This window comes from Bombina bombina, chromosome 6 (genome assembly GCF_027579735.1).
Source record: "Bombina bombina isolate aBomBom1 chromosome 6, aBomBom1.pri, whole genome shotgun sequence".
Classification (NCBI taxonomy): domain Eukaryota; kingdom Metazoa; phylum Chordata; class Amphibia; order Anura; family Bombinatoridae; genus Bombina; species Bombina bombina.
Genome location: NC_069504.1, coordinates 632,335,433 through 632,361,678, shown reverse-complemented (window position 1 = coordinate 632,361,678; position 26,246 = coordinate 632,335,433). Strand labels below are relative to the sequence as shown.

General features: G+C 34.2%; 1 protein-coding gene across 6 annotated transcripts in view; it reads left to right on the top strand.

Annotated features, from left to right (window-relative positions):
• Positions 1-3,861: 3,861 nt before the first annotated feature.
• The window catches only part of NTRK3 (neurotrophic receptor tyrosine kinase 3), an 809,743-nt gene continuing 787,358 nt past the window's right edge, over positions 3,862-26,246 (top strand). For all 6 annotated transcript variants that reach the window (XM_053717653.1, XM_053717652.1, XM_053717649.1 and 3 more), the window contains exon 1: positions 3,862-4,171. In XM_053717653.1, coding sequence (XP_053573628.1) covers positions 3,924-4,171 — 248 coding nt within the window. In that variant the 5' untranslated portion in view covers positions 3,862-3,923. The remainder of the gene's footprint in view (positions 4,172-26,246) is intronic.

Genomic DNA, 26,246 nt, shown 5'->3' with positions numbered 1-26,246 from the left:
TCATTGAGAACATGGTTGTTGTTCAATAATAAAATGAATCCTCAAAAATACAACTTGCCTAATAATTCTGCACTCCCTGTATATGGCATGTGACTGGAGCAATATATGGCATGTGGCTGAAGCAATATTTGGCATGTGAATGGAGCAATATATGCCATGTCACTGAAGTAATACATGGCATATGACTGAAGCAATATATGGCATATGACTGAAGCAATATATGGCATGTGACTGAAGCAATGCATGGCATGTGGCTGAAGCAATATATGGCATGTGACTGAAGCAATATATGGCATGTGGCTGAAGCAATATATGGCATGTGGCTGAAGCAATATATGTCATGTGACTGAAGCAATATATGGCATATGACTGAAGCAATATATTTTTGCAAGTGCATTAGGTGGCAGAAGTGTTTCCTGACATGTAGTGCTATAGAAATGTGCACACTACCTACCTAGGTATATTTTCAACAAAGAATACTATGGGAACATAGTAAGTTTGATAATCTGTGTGGGGCAGATTACATTATACACAACACATACAGACCTTAATGGACAGCTCAGCTCATGTTGAGTCATAAAGGGATAGGACATGCACCCACACAACATGCACAGTGTCTTTAAAGAGACAATTCACTAAACATGCACACAGTATTGATGGCTCAAAAAGCCACACAAACAACATATACAGCCTTAAAGGGACAGATCACTCCATGCTCACTCAGCCTTAAAGGGGCAGTATACACCAATTTCCATTTAACTGCATGTAATAGACACTACTATAAAGAAAAATATGCACAGATAATGTTATAAAAATCTAGTGTAATACCTTTTAAAAACTTACTTAGAAGCTCACAATTTAACATTGTTAATGAGATAAGCCTGGGACGTCTACTATAAGGGGCTGATAGCAGACCCCCCCCCCTCCCCTGCATATGAAAAGAACATTTATACAAACAGAAGCAATCTGAAGTCTGTATACTTTATTATACATCTTAAACGTTGCGGGTTGGGGCTAGGGGTCTGAAAATCAATACAATTATATTTAAAAATAAGTAAAACTATACGTTTTTACAAAAACACACCCAGATGGGCTATATAAATGGATTATCTACAAAACATTTATGCAAAGAAAAATTCAGTGTATAATGTCCCCTATAAAGGGCCAGGAGCACATACACCACACAGGCATTGCACATTAACTTAAAGGGACAGTAAAGTCAAAATGAAACCTCAGTGTTTTAGAAAGAACATGCAATTTTAAACAACTTGGCAATTTACTTCTGTTATCGACTGTGCTTTGTTTTCTTGGTATGTGTTGCTGAAGAGTAAATCTAGGTAAGCTCATAGGAGCTCAGACATGTGGATGTGCCTTCAAAACTCTATAGCAGCAGTGCAAGACAACACATCCCACACACAGACAGCATTAAATGGACAGGCACAATGTTACAAACACAGCTTTTAAAGGGACAACTTGCACCACCTTTCAACAGTTTTAATGGTACAGACAAACACACACCTGGCCTTAAAGGGACACTAACCTGACAAGTCTTATAGGGACAAGCACACACACAAACACACAGTCTTTAAAATGACAACTCACAGCACATGCATACAATTTTAAAGGTAGAAGCATGCACAATTACTTTGCACACTGTCCCTTTAAGACTGTGTGAGTGAGCAGTAAGCTGTCATTTAAGGCTATGCTGTGTAAAAATGATTTCACACAAAATTGCATGGTTTCTAAAGGGATATTACAAAGCTTGAAATTGTAAAATATGTTAAATTATATGTAGTAAAAATATACTCATTATTAATGTTGTCCCCCTTTTCCTGCAAATTTAATTCTGAAATTGTGGGTTATCCAATTGCTGATAAAAGTGGAAGTGAAGACTCCAGACTTAAAACTGCTATGGCTCACAAAGCAATTGTTTTCACACTCTAGTGAACCATGTATTACTGTCCCTGATTGGCCTCACAAGAGCAGGGAACCGGTGCCCATTGCTTTACAGACATACAAAATGATTACTTATTTTCATTAAATATTTAAACAACTAACATAATGTTATAAAAGTCATCTGCATATTATTCTTTAAACACATGCCTTTAGCAAGCATACATTTAGTATTGGATGTCCCTTTTGTCAAGTACAGTAACAAATGTACAAAAACATGCTGAAATGTATACAAATATGTAGGCTAAGGATTGCATACATTGTATCAAGGGTAAGTGCTGACTGAGGAAAGTCTATGAGGAAATCAGGGATTTTACGCCCCTAAATATAGCCCCCTTTTTGTTCCTGGAGACACAAACACAGCCATATTAGCCCTGGTCTGAACTAACATACTATTTTTCGAAGTTAAATAATGCTGTATGTTGAAACAAATAATATAGGATGATATATATATATATATCACAGAAAAAGCAATATTCCATATTACCGAAATGGGAATTCCACAAGTATACGAGTATTAGACTCTAGTATTTTTTTCTTTCTTGCATTGCCCCTACCCTCCCTTTTCATCATACTGCATAGAGAATTAGTTTTGGTTTATGTGTGAGTGTGTGTGTGTGCGCTGGTGTGTGCTTGCCTGCCACTCTCCTCCCTCTCCCTCTCTCCTCATCCTGATCACACTGCTTTGATTCTCTGGCTCTCAGTAAACAGCTGAGACTCCCACCTTTTTTTTTTTTTCCCTTTCCTTGGACAAGAGACAGCAGTTCGCCTTTGGATACACAATCTGCGGCTCTGAGAATGACATGCACCTGTATCCCTCCTTCTGAAGGTCCATCTTGTGTTATCATTGTTTGTCTTTGCGTCTGAGTGTGAGTGTATGTGTGAATATGTTAATGTGACTGCATCTGCATTTAGAAACAGCACACTAAAACAGGGGCATCCAAGGAAGCGTTGATGAAGGGCAGAGAGAATTAAGCATTGCTAGGATCTAGTTGGGGTGTTGCGCTTGCCAAAAATGCATCATGCATCTTAATTTGCTCCCTCCAGTTCAGTGCAACGTGCTATAGGCTTTCGCAATCCCTGTCTCCTTTGCTGTTCATATAAATTCAGCTCTATTTTCTAATCTGCCTTTTGATGCATTCCGATTTTTTTTTTTTTTTTCATTTTTTATTTCCAAAGCAGGTGTGATTATCTATTACTACAGTCAGTATCATCCATCCATGCTGAGATCCATGGTATATAAAAAAAAATCCTTATCTCTATTTTGTATCTACTGTGCACTTGCTTTTCATTGGCAGAACCAGCTTCATTCCACATGTGTCTGTTTCTTGATTTTGTATCATTGCAATCCATCCATAATCAGAAAATACGAGGGAGATAAATGAATCCCTGGATTGGGATAGAATCTTGAACTTTTTTTTTCCTTGCTGGATGGGTTCTGCAGATCCAGTGCAGTCACTGCTTGAACATAAAGGCTCATCCTGAACGAACCCCAGCTGATGTTCTATACTGTAGGTGCACTTGCTCAGTTAGCTTACATCAGGTTGCAAATCGTGCTGTTTGATCTCTGATCTTGTAAGTGTGTTACTCCCTTTTCCCTGATTCTTGTGCTTTCCCCCTCTATTTTTTGCAGGTGTGTCAGTTTGAAATCTGCCCAGTAGGTGGGACTTAGTGACTTTAGCACCCGTGTTTTTTCTGTCTCCCCATCTTCTGTTGCATTCCTCAGAAGTCTTGTAGACCCTCCTGGAAAATAATAAAAAAACAACAACCTGGAATCAACACTATGTATATTTCTGGACAAAGGGCATTACATTTCTAAGCCCTTTCAGGATGAGTTTAGCTGCTAGAGGATTTTACATCTGATCGTTCATCAAGGCTGAGATCTGTGTTGTTTTTTTGTTGTTTTTTTTATCTTGGTTTTCCTTTCCCCTCATCCCCCCTTTTTTGGGGTTTGAAGAGCAGCTGTCGAGATGGATGTGTCTCTTTTCCCTACCAAGTGCAGTTTCTGGAGGATTTTCATACTGTGGAGCTTTTGGCTGGACCATTTGGGATCAGTGTTGGCTTGCCCTGGTAATTGTGTTTGCAGCAAAATCAAGATCAACTGTACTAAACAGGATGATGGCAACAACTTTCCCCTTTTGGAAGGACAAGATTCAGGGTCCAGTAATGGTAACACAAGCATCAACATCACCGATGTCTCCAGGAATATAATTTCAATGTAAGTTCATAATACTGCACTTCTATTTCCCTATACAAGCAGCCTATGCGCTGCTAATGAAGATGCCATTGATTCTCTTGTAATTTATACAGCACCTGGTGCACCAGTCTGCCTTGGCTGTGTCATTCTAATGTTATTTTCCATCATTTTCTAGGCTATGCTTTTATTTAATCTATGCATCGCATCCCCTATCCCCTTAAATGAATAGGTTTAAGCATTGTTTTACTGTATTAAACTTAATGTGATTTGTTTGGGGAAAACAGTTTTTTAAATATATATTTTATCCCTCATGGGGACTTGCTGATAAGTGGGCACTGAATAAAAATGTTTTTTTTTTTTTTAGATTTATATTTGAGAGGACATTTTTTGAAAAACAAATGAATCATTTTAATTAGAGCATAAAACTTAAGCTAAATTAAACAATATAGGAGGATATTCTAGACCTCCCTGCATTTAGTCACAAATGCTTGGTTTCTTAGCTGCCTTCCCTGCTCAATGGCAAGCTGTAGACTTGCATACAAATATACAATTTGTTCATCTGTGTAGAGTGCTGCCCTCGCATAATGCATTGTGTTTGGCTTATTTCTTCATCCATATGATGAGATGGGCACACAAGACAGACAAAACGTGTTTTTGCTTTAGATCCACCCTTTCCATGGGCATGTAATTTTGTCACAGGCAAAAATGGTTGAAATGCCCTCTTGAAAAACTGCAGTCCAGTTTTAAATGCTTTCCACTGATTATGAACCAACCTTTTTGAAGCACCCTAGATACCATCAATTGAGAATTATGATTTGATGAACAATTTTTTTATAGCACTGTAGTAATGAAATATAAAGTTTTTCTTTTGACACCTGCAATCAGTAATAATAATGTAAATGTATGTTGATAATGTTGCAGATTCTCCATTCTCCATTGTATACTCAGCATCATAATACAAACGTCACTTGTTAATTAATTGCTGTTGCTTTGTAACATCAACTTTTGTGCTGCAGGCCCTTGCAGTAATTTATGGGTTAAAAATGTTTTGGTATCTTTTAACTATTTACCATACTCTATGCATTACAAATGCTTGATATTTAATTGCTCTCAATTTGTTTTTAGAGGTTTTCCCCATTAAAAAATGTAAGCTATTCCTTCTACTATTTATTATAGTGTTTAAAAAAAATGAAGATAAAAATGTGTTGCATTGGAATTGCATGATGCATAGAAAGACAGTGTCAGTGTGTGTTTTGGGTAACAGTTTTTAGAGCTTTTCCAAATATAACAAACCATATTCTCATTAACATTTCCCTATGTGTAAAGAAGGTTTTTGCATCAAAAATAATATTAAAGAAACTAACATAGTGTTCCATGAAAATGCTGTTGATAATCTTGTTGTCAGGTTTCTTTTTTTTTTAACACTGCATTTGTGAAAAACCTTTGGAGATTTGCTTCCCCACCCTCTCATTTAAACACAGCACTGTGTTTAAATATTCAGCTCACCAGCTAGATTACACACTACAGATAATCCTTTATGTCCCTAGGAAGGGATTGTGTCATGGTTGTGTACTGGCACAGAATGCACAAGGAATCATATAAATACAACTTCATTTTGGTATTATCTTGAAACAGGCTATAGTTATATTCCACATGACTGATTCTATTATCAGTAGCACTTGATATAGAAAGCTAGGATTTTTTACATATAAATTGCAAGAAATTCTTAAATTCTTTTAATTTAATTTTCTTTTTCTTGCCTGCATTGGCTTTTCTGTGCAATCCAAGTTTATCTGGCAGCTGTAACTGTTGCTTCATCTGCCTGAGGAAAAAAAAAAAATAAAAGCTCTGAGTTGTGCTTGATTTATATTTTTCACAGATTGATTTAACACATGCAAAAAAAAATATACAAAAAAAAATGTTGCATTGCCCTTTGAATTTAGAGGACTGTAAACAAACAAGCAAAAAAACAAAACAAAAAAAAAACAATTGATGATCCCTCTGATTTTCATATTGAAATCCGATTTCCCAAAACACTAATTCATTAGATACATTATAGATAGGAATCATGATTCAGACTTTCTGAATCTAATATGGAGTCAGGCTTCATCTTCTGAGATTATTTCATGATGCCATTGCATTCAGTAGACTAAAAATGAATACATCTTTAGATTGTAATGTTGGTGTTTTCTTGCAATTGTTTTTTTTTTATTTTTTTATTTTGAACATTAGAAAGTTAGTTTTAATTTAAAGTTCAATTTAAGTAGATCATTGGTTCAACTTTACCTGGTGTTTCTGAAGCTTATTAATTAATAAAGGGTAATTAGACATTGGCTGCTAATACCTTAAAAGGGCAGATCAAGCATGAACCTGACAATAGATATTATGGTATAACCCTTTTTTTAATTAAATTTGGTCACACTTTAATAAAATACAAAAACAAATAAATAAATAAATAAAACTTGTTAGAGTTTACCAAAAGGTACACAATTTGTATTGCACAATGTAAGACAAAAAGTAAACAACAGTAAAACAAATGTTTTGGTATAATCCTCACTTTTTCACTGTATTAAATAAAAATATGTTTGTTGAATTCTATCAAAATATCTACTGTAACAAAATACAGTTTTGTGATTTAGTGTTTGAACTGTGGCCTGTAAACTACAGATGCCAAAATGTCTTTAATGAAGTGACTAAATAAGGGATTAATGTGCCTTCTACCCAGCAATTTTATTTTTGATGTGAAAATGTATCTTTAATATGCTTGAATCGGAACCATGACTCTAAATAGACTTCTGCTGTATTCACAAAATTTCAAGATAAAAACATAAGAGTTTTGTTTTGATCTCACTTTTAGCTTTTGCTTGAAAAAATGAGATAACAAGGGGATTTTGGTTTAATGGTTTAGCCCCATTATATTATAATTTATCTCAAGTGGTATTCTTCATAATACAAGCACAACAGCAATACCAAATTTTTTTTAAAGCAGTTTAAAAAAATAGCTAGCTAGCTTACTGGAGAGTCTTTGGGGAACTAGCATACTCATTATTAATTAAAGTGGACATTCAAGTGCCATTTTATTGCTTTGATATTAGATGACTTATTCTAGAGGAGAATTTAATTGTTTAATTGCTACATTAAACAGGAAGGTGCTGGTCCTCATACATATGGTGTACAGTGGGATGGGGTTTGCTTAAATCAGCAAACAACAATGTATCCATATAATCCACATTTTCCACTAAAATGTCTGTATTTAATCCACTAGTCTGCCCCACAACTCTGTAGTGTTTTTCTCTAGCTGTGCAATGGGAAATATTAATTTGGTATAATCATAGCACATGCAAGCAATCTAAGGCTTAAGATGTGTGTGTGTACGAATTCAATTTAACAAACTCCTCAGTTAATTAGTGCTCTAGTGTCTGGTTTATTCTCTTCCCTTCCTCTACAAATGATGGAAAAGCAACAGATCACTTTTACTAGATGTGTGAAGTCAGAGACGTCAGTTTCATATACCGGACTCAGGGTCATGGTCATGGAAGCAGATTCAGTGATACCTATGTGATTAAATTAGAGTAAGAACTTTGTATATCTCTAATTATTTGAAAAAGCAATAATACAAATGCTATTTCTTTGAAGGCAATAATACACACATATATTCTGACTTGCTAATGTCTATAAACTCTAGTGATTTTCTAGTGTTTTTAGTGATTTTGTATATGTATGCTATTAGATAGTTTTATATGCCTTAATTGTTTTATAGATTACATAAAAATTGTATAGTTAAAACATCTGGTGCCTTTCTAGCATCTATGCATGAAGAACGCTTTTCTGTATACAAAAAAACTTTGTAATGGTAGATAATTAAATTGACACAAAACCTCCATAACCTAAAAATCTGGCCAGTGGTCTAGTTTTACTCTTCAAAAGAGTTTAACTGAGATCCCAACATTAATACTGCAATATATTTATATTAATTTGGGAATGATGAGCTTTTGTGTTGTCTTTTAAGCTTCAGTAGAACCTACCCAATAATTTTATTGGCAACAAAATCTGGCTCATCTGTGTCATTTACCATATTGAAGCCTTATTCAGTGGCAGTATAAAAAAAATACTGGTTATGTACTAAAATCAATGTCTCTTCCTGCAGGGGGGCTTCGATAAGTCCATGTAGAGATCTACCCAGAGACCGCCTTCCACCAGAGTTACTGTGCCTGTTGGCAAAGCCAATTGGCCTCCCATTATTTGTTTAAGGATAGCACTGCTATCTTTTCACAAGCTTTCGACCAGATGAAACATTTCTCCCACAAAAGAGTAGATAGTGGTTTTAAGTTATCATCACTTTGACTTAAAAAATTAATCCATCCAACACTATTTCCAAGAAATGTGCTACTGTGCCCTTGAAGATAATGGTTTTTAATATTGTTTTTCCTTTACTTGTGCTGTTGCTTTTGGATGTTTAATGTCGCTGTGGGGACTTGAAATTTATGTATTTATATATTGCTCAATAAAATAATAATAATTTTTTTTTTATAAAAGAATCTCTTTGAAATAAAAACATATGTAAATATAATTTTGCAGTCCTTAATACATTTTACTTATTTCCCCATTAGACTTCAGTGTTGTGTTATTTCATAATAGTTGGATAATTTAAGCAATCATTGTACGTCATAAAATAAAACATCCTAAAGTAAATGTTATCCATAATAACAGTTCTAAATGAGTAAAGGCAAGCTTGATAAATAGCCCCCTAAACATCAAAACTGGGTCACAGGATTAAAGTATTGAGTGTTTTGTAATTGCTATTGATAATCAGTAATTTACATCATGTGAATCCAGTAACAAACTGTAGAGGTGATTGAGAGATATTTATGGCAAAGGATTATTTACATACTCAAAAAAGCATAGTAGGGAATTTTATTTTTTGTGTGCTTTAACTTGACCCATATATGTGAACCTATTTAGTGACAAGTATTTTTTTTTTTTATTTTTTTTTGAAGCTAGAGATTCTGAACCAATGTGATAAGAATTATTATTAGCATAGAAATTAGAAAAGTGGGACTTTAAGTGTTACAGGCCGTACTAAAATTCCATGAATCTGTGCTGTTGAAGAACAAACAGTAAAGTAGTTCCCTTATGGAAAACAGCTATGTTTATAGCCGGAAACAACTTTTACGTGCAATATTTTGGCTACTATAATGGGCCAGTTTTTTTTTTTTACTAGGTATTGACCTTAATTTTATTTGTTTTGTATCCCTGGGTCATCTATAGTGGACAGTGTTTCAAAGTAGACATAAATATAAACATATACATGGAATTATATTGAGTAATATTGATGTTATTACTTTATGACTAATGTTTAATGCTCAATATTTTTGGGTTATAAGTAATCTTCGAGACAACTTAGTTGATATGTTTTCTATCACTGTGTGTTTCATCTGTCCTATATATGTATCCATGTCTGTTTCTATTGTTGATGTTATGTATAGGTCAATGGTTCGATATATGAATTGATATAATTTTGTATGCTAGCTATTTTTATGTATATCAGTTATCAAACCTCACCAACATCTTCCTTTATATTATAAATATCCCTAATTGTGTTTTCTTAAGGGAATAGATTTGAAAATCACATTAATCTGAAATAATGCAATATTTATAAATTTATACATAGCTAGCATTGCATTAGAATGTTAAAGTTGGCAGCACTCCTAATCTAGTGTCAATACAGCTTTACATTTGAGATGTTCCAGTACTTGAAATGCATGCAGCGAACCTCCCTCCCAATACTGCATTATCATTATTGTATTTGCCATGCTACATTGTACACAACAAACTCCTAAATGATGGGCTCTATTATTAGACTGAGCTATTCAGGTCAGTTAACAATGTGTAGAGAAAAGAAACAAGTTATTGTTTGTCATATGTAAATATGCTAATTGAGTGAGTGGTTGAGTGAATGCTGGAGATGTTTTGGTCATTAAAACTAAAATTAACAACTTACAAACAAACAAATAAATAAATAAAACAAAATAAAATTAATAATTATTAATTATTTGAAATGTTTTTTACATGCCTAAAATAATTTTGTTGCAGCTTTAATAGAACCACTTATGAACAGTTAGGTCACTGGGGCATTTGAAATTATTAATCTCGAGTGGCAACTACATTTACAGAGGACCATGAAGGTTTTTTTCTCACTAAGAATATGGTGGCAGCCTTTCAAAGATGGCCATCAACAAAAAATGTAACACTTCTTGGTTAACGGCATTATGACTCATTTTTGCCAAAGTTAAATGTTACTTAATTCTGTTAGAATGCTTCTATGAAATGACTCAACCATATTTATAAAATAATGCTTGTCTTTATATTATCTCTTTCTGTATACTAAAGCCCAATACATAGGCCCTGATATTCAAAACCTCTCTGCTCAGGTGAGATATTCTAAAATGATCCTCCAGCAATGCAAGATCCCTATTGATATTTTCAAAAGGCAGATTTTGCTTTACTTCTCCAAGGAAAGTTCCCTGAATATCTGTATGTGAAGAAGAGACAAGCCCAGTGCAATATAACACTGCATGAGATTACAGTTCTGCCGCCTTTTCACTTTGTGATTAATATTTTATATCACTTTACATTTCCGATTACATTTTATTAAATTTTAACTTTGCGCTTTCTATTTTGTATTTTATTTTGTATACAGCAGTGTATTTAGGATTGTGATTTTACAAATTCTAATTATGACTTTACAGTTTCTGTGTAAATTTAAAAAATAGGCTTATACTCATATGTATATTTCTGTGTATCTTTTACAAATTCAAATTGCACTTTGCATGTATTTTATTTAAATTAAAACTGAAAAACTGTCAGCTTTAGTTTCCCAGACAGCATCATTACTTTCTATGGGCCAGATAATCAAACATTCTCTAGTTTGAAGAGAGATTATATTGCTGACTTCACAGGGGCTGAACTCACTGAATTTTCTAAAAAAAAAAAAATAAGAACCTGGAAATCCCAGAAAGATGAGCGATGCCTTCCACTGAAAGTAATGAAGCTCTCTGGGATGCAAAATTTAACATGCAAGAGAAAAGATAACTGGAGAACCCCTGGGGCTGATATAAAGGCTCCGTTTGCATTTATTCCAAATTAAACTGAACATTTTTCACTACAATTTAACTTACTTTTCTCTATATTTTGTATCTATTACTTTTATCTTAGTTAAAATAAGTGTATTCTGAATTTTGAGCAAACTTCACCTGCATACAGCTAGTGAGACAAATCAGTTAGACCAGCTTGTTTAAAAGGCTTAATAAATTTCACAAGACTTGTGAGAGAGCTTCAGATATACAATGATAACTCACCTGTTCAGCCACTTTCTGAAACTGTCAATATACAATGGAGAAAATACAAAGTGCAATGTAATTTGTAAAAGATACATAGAAATATGCAAAGTATGATTATTTAAGTAACACATGACATTTCAAAACACAATCAGACTGTGTAAAGTCATGGCTAGGCTAGCTTAAATGCAATAATACTAAAAGTACCCAATCTGAAATGTATAGTAATATAAAATGCAATGCACAAATATCATATCATGCAGTTCTATATTGCTTTGGGGTTGTCTCTACTTCACATACATAAATGAGAGAGATCACACCATGCTGGAGAGTTCTGCACTTTTTCTTTTGAAAATTTAGTGAGTTCAGCCTTTGTGAAGTCTGAACTACAATTGTTTTATATATCACTCCTACCTCCTATACTCTCACAGAAAATGTAGTTTCTTCTGCTGTCTATGTTTGCACAACTATTCTCTAGCCTATACTTTATAGAAAATGTCAGTATAGATAGGGATATCACATACAAAATCAGCCATTTTAAATGCCAATATAAAGGTAAAGGAGCTATTTGTAACCAACAGCTGATAAAATGGATCATAGGGAACAAATTAAAGGGGAGAATATTTTAGGGTACACTGTCCCTTTAATTGTTCTTAAATATATATTCCAGCACACACTATTCTGTTTTTTAGGAGTAAACTGTCCTTTAACTTTCTGAGAGTGACACAGAAGTGCTTTGATGTTTCTGTTTTCGACACTAATATACAAGTTTATTTAGGAAACAGAAAAACAATACTGTGCTGCCACTCTACATTAATCTGTACTATTATTATTATTATTATTATTATTATTATTATAGGTTATTGGTACTAGGAAGTAATGTTATGTTTTAAAATTGTAAATTTCATAGAAAAGCTATTCTCACCCAAAGGTGTTAGAGCATAATAATGTGGCAGAGTACCTGAAGAAGATTGTCATGCAGAATTAGGACAAGATTTGACCAAAAAAATAAAATCAATAGAGATCAATTAAAGGTTTATAACAGAGTTACACACAAGGTGAAAAATTAAAAGGATAGTGTGAGTGCACATTTTATATGTTTACATTATTAAATACCATTTGATTGTTTTTATTACACTTAGATCTCCCTTGCTCTCCTTCTTGTGTTTTTCACTTTCCTAGAGCCATCCTATATATATTTATTCTACAAAGCATCAGGAGTGGCAGCTGCCTGACCCACCAAGACTGTGTCTTGCTCGAGAACTGTAATGCTTGATCTCCCAAACAGTAATTTATAGTGCATTTAACCCCTTTGCCACCTAGGTCTAGATTACGAGTGGAGCGCAAACATTTGCACGCAAGCGATATTGTGTTTTTGCGATCATTTGTTTAAAGTAAACGCGATCGCTTGAGCTCAATTCAAGTTAAAGCTCGTTAGGTTAGTGTGTACTCAGAGCTGTAGTAGACTGTTTTGCAAAACAAAAAAGTGTTACAAACCAAGTAAAAAAAATTTACAAATTACAGTTACATTCATAATAACACCATCTAATAAAAATTATTTAAAAAAAAAATCATAAAAAAGTTATAAGGTCTCAGGTTTTAAAAAAATAAAGGCAGGCAAAGGGCTTTAACATTGAGATACCTACATATACATATCTAAATATGTATATGTATGTAGATATAAATGTCTATATATTTATACATATGTATTTATGTATTTATAATGTTAAATATTCATATTTTCATGTAGGGTTAGCGCACATAAAAATATGCGATCAGGTGTTTTTTTCCACTTTTTTTCTCCATTGAATTCTTTGGGGGAATAGGTTATCGCGCATGCAATATTGTAAGTTTGACTGCACGCATCGGGTTAGTGTGAGAGCAATAACTTTTTACTTTCAACTCGTAATATGAACACAACCCAACATGTGCAAAAAGTTTACTTCTAGCTCAATTAGTACTCTAGTGAAAGCTCCACTTGTACTTTGGCCCCTAGTATGCAAGTGTTACCAATGCTAAAATGACATGCTCTAATGATTTAGAGCAATCAGTTTTTGCATTAAAATATTCCTCTACATTTTTAATTAGTGATTTCATTTAGATAGGTAATATTTGTTTTTACTCAGTAATTGTGAAACATAAGACTATCTGTTGTGCCACTTAGACAGCTCAGTCAGAGGAACCCAAAATCCAAAATATTTAACTAATGTACACATTTTCTGTGTAACTCTACACAGTCTATTAATAACATACAACTAGTGATATCAGTATGTTTTAAAGTATTATTAATTATCACAATTAATCATATTAATAATAATAATAGTAATATCATTTAAAACTCGGTTTACTTTTAGAGGCCTATTTATTATATGTCTGTCGGACCTGATCCGACAATGCGGGTCAGGTCCGACAGACATCGCTGAATGCGGAGAGCAATACGCTCTCCGTATTCAGCATTGCACCAGCAGCTCTTGTGAGCTGCTGGTGCAACGCCGCCCCCTGCAGACTTGCGGCTAATCATACTCGATCGGGTTGAATTGTGGCAATTCCTGTCTCCGCCTGCTCTGAGCTGCTTCATAACTGGTGTTTCTGGCGAGCCTGCAGGCTCTCCAGAAACACGGAGCGTCAAGCTCCATTCGGAGCTTGATAGATAGGCCCCTTAGTCTCTAATGATTGGTGATCATTTTTCCAGATCTAAAATATTGCTGGTTATTAGCTGTATTATTTATCTCAGATGCTATTAATTTGTAAATATACTGCTTAGTTGTAAAAAGGCAGAAATGTGTTTCATATATGAGATAATAGTATAATATTATTATAATATATGTATCTAAGTAGATATTAAAGAGGCAGTATCTGACACCCTGGGCTACGCTAAAAGCATCAGAAATCATTAACAAGATTTTAGCTGATTTCTATTGTGCAGATATTACAATAGCATATGGCCGGATGAAATGGAAAGTTGCATATTTTTTCAAAGAAGCAGTAGATTTGGTTACTTAATCTGAAGAATGTAAAGTGTTTGTAGAAAAATGTAACAATTATATAAATACTTATTCACTTTTGATCTTTATTACTTCTAGAAGATATTTATTTTTTGAATAATGATGTTTCTTCCAATAAATTAAAATATTTAAAAAGCAGTATGTGTGCACTCATTAAGAATTAAGATTTATAACTGAAGAACCAATTCTCATATTTAAAAATAATTAATGATCATGTTTGTGGTTTATGTTAGCAGAATATTTGTTCATTTTTCAAAAAACTAAACAAATACAGAATTATTTTTCGTTTTCACTTTGGGATAATTTGTCAGAAAATAAATTGTTCAGGGCTCAGAAGAATGCCATCTAAATAGAACGGAAGACCTGTTTTTTTTATGCAAATGTAATTAGAAATTTTTGTTATAACCCTGAAAAAAACATAATGTCCCAATTACATTCATTCATTCCTTTTCAGGATTGTTAGTGACAGCCATTTTGTCATATCATACAACTAGCTAATGTCTTGAATGGGAAATGATCTGTGTTCATACTAAAGTCTATTGACATTTATTACTTTCAAGTGAATATCTGAGATTCCATGAGTTAAACCTACTTGTCAGCAACACTTGTTAAAAAGCTCTGCCCTTCAGGACATCTTTCTTTATACCTTTACTTTATGCCCCTGGGATTTAAGACACACACTGGATGCTAGGTATCAAACTTCTGCAAAGAGCAAAGCATGTACATCTTTTTTTTTCTTTTTGGTCTATAATATCAGGGGATGTAAAAGAGTTGTCACTCTTTACTTATGTGTGTGAGTCTACACTGATATGTGTTTAAAAGGAAAGAATACTGATCACCAAAAATGGTTCAGTCTGCATAGGATGACATGCTACTAATTTGATTTTTTAAAATGGTGGGATGATTTTGCCAGAAGTATATGTACCAAAGGCCAGTGCTGCAAAATGGAGAACTTGATGTGAAGTGGCTAGAGGTATACATAAAAGCAGCAAGGTACAACTGTCTAACAGGGTATTCAAGCTAAATATTGCTGTCATGGTGATAAAGAAGGCCATATTTTTACTGATGGCATTATTGCTGAGGAAAAGATATGGTGCTGTACAAAATCCTGCAACAGTGTTGTTGGGAATGGGGTTAGCGTTAACCTTATGGTTAACATTTCAGTGATGTTTATACTTACAGTTAGAGTTAGGGGAGCGATTGGCGTTATGGTTTGAGTTTGGTATGTGGCTAAGGATTGGTTAGGGGTTGAGGTTAAAGTTAAGGAAAACATCATTTCAATTAATATTTGGTATATGATTAACCTTTTGGGTGCCTACCTACTTAGGCATTTAAGAAGTGGCACAACTTTCCACCATTTTCGTATATCTGAGTAGCAAGACATTGTGGTTGTGACATATTCACTGCCAAATTATTGTTATGCTGAAAAAAAAAAAGTGGACAACGGTCATAAATGCTTCTTTACACTTGAGTTTCATAGGGTTAAGAAACAATAAAACATTTTTAATATACAGTTGTCAGTTCAGGTTTTCTTGGTACTATTTAAGCTAAATAATTACTAAAATTTATAAGCTTTTCTCTCTGTGTCAGCTTGTGCCAATTAGTGAAAAAAGGATAGTCATTTCTGACAAGGTGCACTAATTATTCTCGGGGATGGTCAAAACTGATTTACAACTGTATTTCACACATTATTATTTTATACCACTTAAGAAAAGTAGGTGTATATCTCATTTTTAAAAACTTAGATTTTTTTTTTCTTTAGCTTAAAATATGGGAAAATGTACTGTTTATCAACCAATAAATCTCTGTATGGCAGTTCCAAAGACCAATTGCATTTTCTACTGTGACTGTTGAGCATGGCATTAATCAATGCCTAATGTGGTCCACTTTAATACTGAAATGCCAATGAACAGATATACCGCAGTTAGCTCTTAAACGATAACACTTTTTCAATAATTAAAATGTATATATTAAAATAATATTGTTTTTTTTTTATGATAACCGTTAAATAATTGCTAACATTTTAGTTAGATATTTTTAGTTAATAAAATTAACTTTTTACAAGAAATATGTCAGATGGACAGCAAGATGTGTTTCTCTGAGAATCTCTATGTAATTTTTTTTTTCCAATGATTTTGATAAACATATAATTCAGAAAATATATATTTTATTATTTAAGGCTTAGATAGAACCACTTCTTCTCTTTACCCTGTAGAAAAAAAGACTTGCAGTACATGTTTTTTTTTTCTTTCTATATAGTAATACAGATTTCAAAATCAAAGCAAAATGAAGAGTTGGTCCCTCTAGAATATGTTCTGTTGTTAACTTAGGGATATGTTAAGAATATATTTGAGGTACTAATGGGATATGGTCCACTTTATGACAGAATTCTTATCAAGCAAAACACTACAGAGCTAAATCTCATTGTCAACACAACCAACTGTTTTGTATGTTCTCTAGACATTTCATACCTTTGAAGAAAAAAGTATCCTCAGATGCTATGAGTGATGTGTATATTTTAAAGAACTCAAAAGAAAAAAATATATACTGGACAGGTGTCTTGGTTAAGACCTTTGTAAAAATAATTGGAAGGGGTTTTTTTTTGCTTTTGTTTTTTCTTTTCTTTATTCAGTGTTATTCCATAAAGAAAATGGTATTTTACTCTTCTCCATAAACCTATGGATCGCTTTTAATAAAATAAATTAATACATTTCGGAGCATGCAAGCTCTTCATAGTTTAATAGGTAAAATGAAAGCGTAAATAAAATTGGGTTAGTCTGTATCAAATCTAATATACAGAGTGGAAAAATTGCATGTAAAGTGAGAAAGCGCATGGAGAATTTGGAGGTTATTCAGAACTTGGTTTGAAGCCAGAAAACAACTATTAGCAAAAATTGAAATTGTTCACAAAAGAAAAAAAATGGACGACACATAGCAGATTTACCCTTGACGTACTTGTATGTGGGAAATTGAAAAAAAGGCATGTTGCAGAGCATATTACAAAATACAGCATTAACATCATTAATTAGGGAGGTGTGGTTGCCATATGATATGGAAATATGGTTATTGAAAACCTACTAGCTATATATTATGCATATGTATTGTTATATATGATAAATATTTATTTTTGTAACTAAAAAAGAACAAGAACTATATTTTTTATTTTTAGTTTTTATATATTTTAATCTGCACCATAAAACATGATCAAAATAAGGAGAGTGTTGATTTAGTCCTAGACTCGGTATAAACATTTCAAGTGTGTAAGAGAGAAATTGCTCCATAATAATGTTTAATCAGCACCAAGCTATTTTGTGCAGACTACAATGAAAGTAATTCTATCAACATTATTGTGACTATGTTGGGCATTTGAAGAGACATTGTAATACTAACATGAACTACTAATATTTAAGACCTACAGTGGATTTAGATGGCATATACTGTATAAAATATTTAACACCAAGAAACCTTGAAAGTTGCGACATACGTACATTAGGGTAGAATCTGGTTATAAACAAAATTGTTTGCTTTAATTTTTTGTGTTTTGCAAGAAAAAACTTAATTCTTGTAACATTTTGTCAAATTTTTTAGATATATGAGAAAAAGACTAGAGCAAGCAATTTAATGTTTTTCAACTTGCTGCATAGTGCTCATTACTAAAAAAAGCTATTTAAATTGAGAGGTAGGGGAAACACATATATAAAATATTGCAAGCATATTGTTTGGAAAGAATTTGTCTCTGCATTATTAGTAATGAAAATTGAAATAAAAAGTACAATAATAATATTGAACTAACATAATGGGCCAGATTATAAGTGGAGCGCAATATATTGCAAGTTAGGTGTAATGTGAATGCAACCTCGCGTTTGCATTGCATGGAAGCATTGTGCTCTTGAGAGCGTGCTTCCATAGTCTCCAATGGCAGCTAATTTGCCTGTTTGCGAGCACACAATAATTTAGCGTTCCACTTGTAATCTAGTCCAATATGTTTCCAAAGGGAGATCAAAATATTGCTCTCATTTTTGTCAAATTTACAATGTGACCTCAAACTTTATTTTTATCTATGATGACCACACAATTTTTGGGTGGTCAACATTTTTTGTTGTGTGGATTAAAACCTATTAAGATTTGACAAATATTTCTCATATTTCTATGTGATCCATGTTATCCAGTAATAATTGTATTCTTTTGTTTTTTTATGTAACAATGTTATTTACTATTTATGCCAATATGTGCTTTATATTTGCACACATGCAATAATATTTATTACTTTAAAATGTATTACTATAAATGTCTTTTAAAGATTATACAGATTTCCCTTTTACCTAATATGGTCTGTCTTTCTCAACTAATGATTACTATAAATGTCTTTTAAAGATTATACAGATTTCCATTTTACCTAATATGGTCTGTCTTTCTCAACTAATGATGTTGACTTATGATTTTCTTTAATATTCTTCCCTGCTAAAGTCTGGGGGTTCTTATTTATGATAACATAATTTGAAAGATAAAGTTATGTCTTCTCTCAGTTGTCAGTCAATAATATCAGAAATGGGATAAAAATAAGTTTGGGGGGAAAAGCTAACTAATTTCTTAGTTGTTAAAGATCTCCATTTCAAAATAGGCTTAACGTTCCCAAAGTCTTCTAAATGACCTCTTATTCTGATCTCAAAGCCCCACTTACCCTTTTGTCCTCTTTCTTTCTTTGTTTTTTGTTGTTTTTTTTTTTTTTGTGTAGCCCTCCTGTCCTATATTCTTTTTTTTTTCTTCTATCTGCTAAATCTTTTGTTTGTCCCTCAGTCTGGGAGAAGACGGATCACATCTTAGAGGCAAAAGTAGTCCTATTGTCTCATGGGAGAGAAGCATTGCAGTGGAAAAAAAAAACTGAATATGAAAGAAGGCGATGGGGAGTAAATTTAAAAAGGAAGTTCCCAAGACTATAGAATATAAGATGAATGGGTTTTTAATTCCTCTTTATTCTGAGGTCAGGAAATAGCATTATATTCAAAAGAGTGCATACCACAGAGTTAGGGTAGAAATATATAATTAATGAAGAATAATGTTTATTTTGGTAAGTTTAGATGTCACCTTACATGAAGACAGCTGTCATAACAGACAATACATGATAAAGAATGTGCACATTTTGTATCTATGTGCACTAGACTATATATCAGATATAACATGCATATACATTTTCTGAGAAGGATGATTTTTTTGATACATGGACAAATGTGCTTCTAGTATATTGGTAGTATAGTAAATATAAAATAATCAAAACACTATTGGCTAGATTATGAGTGGAGATCTAGTTAGCACTTCAGCTCGTATGGTAACTTTGCTAGAAGTAAGCTTTTTGCGAGTGTCGAGTATTACAAGTTCAAAGTAAAAAGTTTTTGCATGAATGCTAACCCGTTGCACACAAAAAGCCAAACTTTGAATATCTGGACCGTGCTAAGGTATTCCACCATAGACTTTAATGGAGTGTGAAAAGTGAAAAAAAAACACCCTACTCGCGTGGTTGCGCTATCCCAACTTGTGTTTAATTCAATTGTGCTCAAAAGAACTCCTTTACATACAACTTGTAATATGCATGTTACTTCTGACGTTCACAAAGAGCCACGATAAACCCCTGATCGCTTGGGCGCAAAAGTTAGAGAGCTACTCATAATCTAGCCCTATATGGGGACTTCTTAACTGCACAACAAGATCCAATCAATTTTAAAATAAATATCTATCTATCTATTGACAACTAACCCAGGTGACTCAGTTGCTGCATCACTCAACATCACTCAGGACTCATATAGTTAAGTTTTTGGAAATATCTTGCTCAAATTCTCAATGGTGAAAAATGCCTGAGAAAATCACTCATTCCGTTTGTATTAATGCTTTAGTGATTTCGTTCTTTGCCGTCTTTATGTCTCAGAGTAAATAATCCCCACATATAATAATGCTGAGTTACACAGCCTGTCATCACTTGGGCCCCACACAGATGCAGCTTTTATTAACCGTAACCAGAAGCAGTTCACATTAACTCCTTTTCATTGAACCTGTTTTTCCATTATTGTGTGTATATGCTGTTTAATTATGGTATTTAACTTTGTGGTTTAATATGGAAAAATTGGTTCAAAGTATGATGAAGACATGATTTTATTTATTCCAAAGAGATCGTGTTCTTTGTAATGTGAGAATAACTAAAGTTTTATGTTTGTGTGTTTGATGACTTTATTACTTGTGAAACTATGTATAGCGCTAGTAAAAAAACAAAAAACAAAACAAAAAAAAGCTCAATACATAAGGTCATACACTGCTGTGTTTTGGATCTGTAGTATCAGTTTGTTTTAAACAGATTCTCTCTATGACTGCATATCTCCACTAGAGGGTAGTACATAGCACAATAAAAATGGACAAATATAGCTGTGTTATAGAATGCTGTATATTTTTAGAACGTACAGATTACAAGGATATTACTGTATAAATTTAACAAATAATAATGCATTTTTAAATATTATGAATCAGCTAGAGAGTGCAGATAGTTTAATTAAGCCCATACAGGCACCTCACCCCTGGATGTCATCTAAGCTGAAACATATAATTTGAAATAACAAATACATTTCAGTAATCAACCTCTAGTTTAGTCAGAAGATCTGTTTTTGTATCTGAATACTAATTTAAATTTCATCTAATACATTAAATATTACAACATTTTGGGTCAGATTACGAGTGGAGCAATATTTAATGCTTCCGCTTGAGCATTAACTGCGCTAGAAGTAAGCTTTTTGCGCTCGTATTATGAGTTAAAAGTAAACTGTTTTCCCACGTGCACTAACTCGACGAGCGCAAAAAGTCAAAGTTAGAATATCGCGTGCATGTTCTTATATTCACCCATAGAAGTTAATAGAGAAAAAAAAGTGAAAAAAAACACCCTACTCGCGCACAAAATCTGATCACTATTCTCATGTGCGCTAACCCAACATGAAAATATGAATATTTTACATTCCAATATTCTTCACATAGCAAAATATCCTTTTTAATCATAAATATTTCTACATATATCTGATGGTATTTTGGTACAATATATACAGTATATCTATACCAATATATACATGATTATATATTTTGTATCTATTTATATATACTATGTGCAGAACATTGGAATTTGAAATATTTACAGCAAATACATAGTTAAAACCTTTATTAGAAATCAATATTGCATACATATGTTTTTTTCCATGTTTTTATCTACTTAAAGGGATAGAAAAGTTAAAATTAAACATGCATTATTCAGATAGAGCATTTAATGTGAAGACACTTTTAAATTCACTTCTATTTTCAAATGTGCTTTGTTCTCTTGCTATCCCTTGTTGAAAAATAATATGCACATATCCTACACTAGTAGAAGCTAGCTGCTGATTGATACCTGCACACATTTCAATTGGAAAGTTGTTAACAACTGTATGTCCTATCCATCATCATGAAAGAAAATGTTGAGTTTCATGTCCCTTTAACTGCAAAGGGCTCCAATGCACACACACACACACATATATATATAAATATATATATATATATATTATGTTTTATGTATATACAGGTACATATGTATTTATGTGTTTATATGTGTATATATGTCTGTAAATTCATATATACACATATATAGACATATTTATATACATACATATTTAGAGATGTATATGTATGTTTCTAATTATTAAAGCTCTTTGCCTGCATTTTGTTCCTTTCTAACACCTGAGATCTCATATCTTTGATCACTTTTAACTTATTTGTACAATATTTTTTAAATTATTTTATTAGATGGTGTTATAATGAGTGTAACTGTGCTTTGTAATGTATTTTTGATGTGTTTTGTGACACTTTTTTGTTTTTTGAAATAGTTAACTAGAGCTCAACACGGGTTAACTTCAATAGCTCCCAAGCAATCTTGTTTACGCTCAACTTTTAATACAAGCGAAAAACCCTATGTGTGCAACACCTGCAATAAACCCCTTATAGCTTATGTGTGACTGTCAGTGCTCCACTCGTATGCAATATTCATGTTTGGTAAAGTGTTATACTGTGTATTTACTGTAAATATTGCACTTAGTAGAATATGATCTAAGTATTTCTAGATAGATAAATCGATATTCCTATATATATCTGTATATATCTATACCTATGTATAATCATGTGTAGCTATATATATATATATATATATATATATATATATATATAATCATGTGTAGCTATATATATATATATATATATATATATATATATATATATATATATATATATATATAAAGTCCAAAAAAGAGCACTCTCACCTAATAAACAATTGCCAGGAGGATTGCAGGTTAAATATACAGGATATATATAGGCATTTACAAAAAATTCTAATAATAGAGGTGCATCTGTAACTATCTAATGCGCTACCTAGAGTGTCAGCAGTCCCAAAAAAATCTTATTGAACATAGTAGGATAGAAAGGACAAAAACCATAATAAGTTTATGTCAAAGAAGGACAACAGGATGCACTGTAGATTAAATTGTGCTTTATTACAAAAACAAATCAAGTAGGTTGAACACAAGTGGGATATCAATCCTCCGCCTGTGATTTCACAAGACCAAACACACTTACACACAAATACCACATAAAAAAGCGACTGAGCAAGCTGTGTGGGTACACTAAGATTACATTCACAAATCCAAAAATAGATGTACTAAATTATAGCACAACATAAGACTTAAAATTTAATACTTTATAGTGCAGCAGGACAGCTAATGGTATCAACCCTACTAAGTATAACAAGTCCTGTGCAAAGGTATGAGTAGCTATGGGCCCCCCCACAAAAAAAGTAAAAAAAGACTGTAATTTTAGAGAAACCGTGACCATAACCGAAAACCAGGCACTCAAGTGTTAAGAAACACGCACTGGTATATGTACGTATTCTCCCTTTATTTGCAGTCTGAGTGACAACTTGATTTTACAATGGAAATCACTTGAACAAACTTCTTGGGTATCCACTTTACCTCCTTTAACATCTATGGATATGTGGAGATAATGTACAATCCCATATTACATTCATTAATTATGAGCGTATTCCGGGGGTGCAAGACTTGAAACAGCCGTACCTAACCTCACCTTAAAAACGCTTGATCCGCCACTGTAGAAGGAAACCCTTGGTACCTTATTATTTCTGCGGTCACTCAGTGTGTGTTGGTCGGCATCTTCACTTGCGGCTCAAAAAACCCCTGTTTATATTTTTATATACGAGTATATAAGATGGTATTTTGGTAAAATATATATCTATATCTATACACACATATATATATATATATATATATATATATATATATATATATATATATATATATGTATATATATATATATATGATATAACACATAGAAACACCCAGCACTCACCAGCCAGCTCACAGCTAAGATAAAATCACAACTGGAAAGGTTAGTCACCGCATCTGGCCAAATGGGAAAGCTCAGGCACCACGTCAAGGTCCTTTCCATAGCCTGAGTCCCTAACACAGGCACACCATCATGCGAGCTCACAGAGCCAAACAAACTGAGAACAAAGAAGGGGTGCACAGGTGGCTGTAATCACCCATAGAAAATACAAAACATGGAAGGGAACTGCACTCCAAGACCGGATCAGGTACACATCCTGTGACTCAGCAACATCCAGCCCTGGATGCTAAATAACACTCCGAAAAAGCTGTGATGTCACCAGAGCCACAGGCAGTTAACCCCAGTCCGGAATGGGTGCAAGAACCAAGGGAGATTACAAATAAAAAGTAATACAACACATAGAAACACCCAGCACTCACCAGCTAGCTCACAGCTAAGATAAAATCACAACTGGAAAGGTTAGTCACCGCATCTGGCCAAATGGGAAAGCTCAGGCACCACGTCAAGGTCCTTTCCATAGCCTGAGTCCCTAACACAGGCACACCATCATGCGAGCTCACAGAGCCAAACAAACTGAGAACAAAGAAGGGGTGCACAGGTGGCTGTAATCACCCATAGAAAATACAAAACATGGAAGGGAACTGCACTCCAAGACCGGATCAGGTACACATCCTGTGACTCAGCAACATCCAGCCCTGGGTGCTAAATAGCACTCCAAAAAAGCTGTGATGTCACCAGAGCCACAGGCAGTTAACCCCAGTCCGGAATGGGTGCAAGAACCAAGGGAGATTAAAAATAAAAAGTAATACAACACATAGAAACACCCAGCACTCACCAGCTAGCTCACAGCTAAGATAAAATCACAACTGGAAAGGTTAGTCACTGCATCTGGCCAAATGGGAAAGCTCAGGCACCACGTCAAGGTCCTTTCCATAGCCTGAGTCCCTAACACAGGCACACCATCATGCGAGCTCACAGAGCCAAACAAACTGAGAACAAAGAAGGGGTGCACAGGTGGCTGTAATCACCCAGAGAAAATACAAAACATGGAAGGGAACTGCACTCCAAGACCGGATCAGGTACACATCCTGTGACTCAGCAACATCCAGCCCTGGGTGCTAAATAGCACTCCAAAAAAGCTGTGATGTCACCAGAGCCACAGGCAGTTAACCCCAGTCCGGAATGGGTGCAAGAACCAAGGGAGATTACAAATAAAAAGTAATACAACACATAGAAACACCCAGCACTCACCAGCTAGCTCACAGCTAAGATAAAATCACAACTGGAAAGGTTAGTCACCGCATCTGGCCAAATGGGAAAGCTCAGGCACCACGTCAAGGTCCTTTCCATAGCCTGAGTCCCTAACACAGGCACACCATCATGCGAGCTCACAGAGCCAAACAAACTGAGAACAAAGAAGGGGTGCACAGGTGGCTGTAATCACCCATAGAAAATACAAAACATGGAAGGGAACTGCACTCCAAGACCGGATCAGGTACACATCCTGTGACTCAGCAACATCCAGCCCTGGGTGCTAAATAGCACTCCAAAAAAGCTGTGATGTCACCAGAGCCACAGGCAGTTAACCCCAGTCCGGAATGGGTGCAAGAACCAAGGGAGATTACAAATAAAAAGTAATACAACACATAGAAACACCCAGCACTCACCAGCTAGCTCACAGCTAAGATAAAATCACAACTGGAAAGGTTAGTCACCGCATCTGGCCAAATGGGAAAGCTCAGGCACCACGTCAAGGTCCTTTCCATAGCCTGAGTCCCTAACACAGGCACACCATCATGCGAGCTCACAGAGCCAAACAAACTGAGAACAAAGAAGGGGTGCACAGGTGGCTGTAATCACCCATAGAAAATACAAAACATGGAAGGGAACTGCACTCCAAGACCGGATCAGGTACACATCCTGTGACTCAGCAACATCCAGCCCTGGGTGCTAAATAGCACTCCAAAAAAGCTGTGATGTCACCAGAGCCACAGGCAGTTAACCCCAGTCCGGAATGGGTGCAAGAACCAAGGGAGATTAAAAATAAAAAGTAATACAACACATAGAAACACCCAGCACTCACCAGCTAGCTCACAGCTAAGATAAAATCACAACTGGAAAGGTTAGTCACCGCATCTGGCCAAATGGGAAAGCTCAGGCACCACGTCAAGGTCCTTTCCATAGCCTGAGTCCCTAACACAGGCACACCATCATGCGAGCTCACAGACCCAAACAAACTGAGAACAAAGAAGGGGTGCACAGGTGGCTGTAATCACCCATAGAAAATACAAAACATGGAAGGGAACTGCACTCCAAGACCGGATCAGGTACACATCCTGTGAC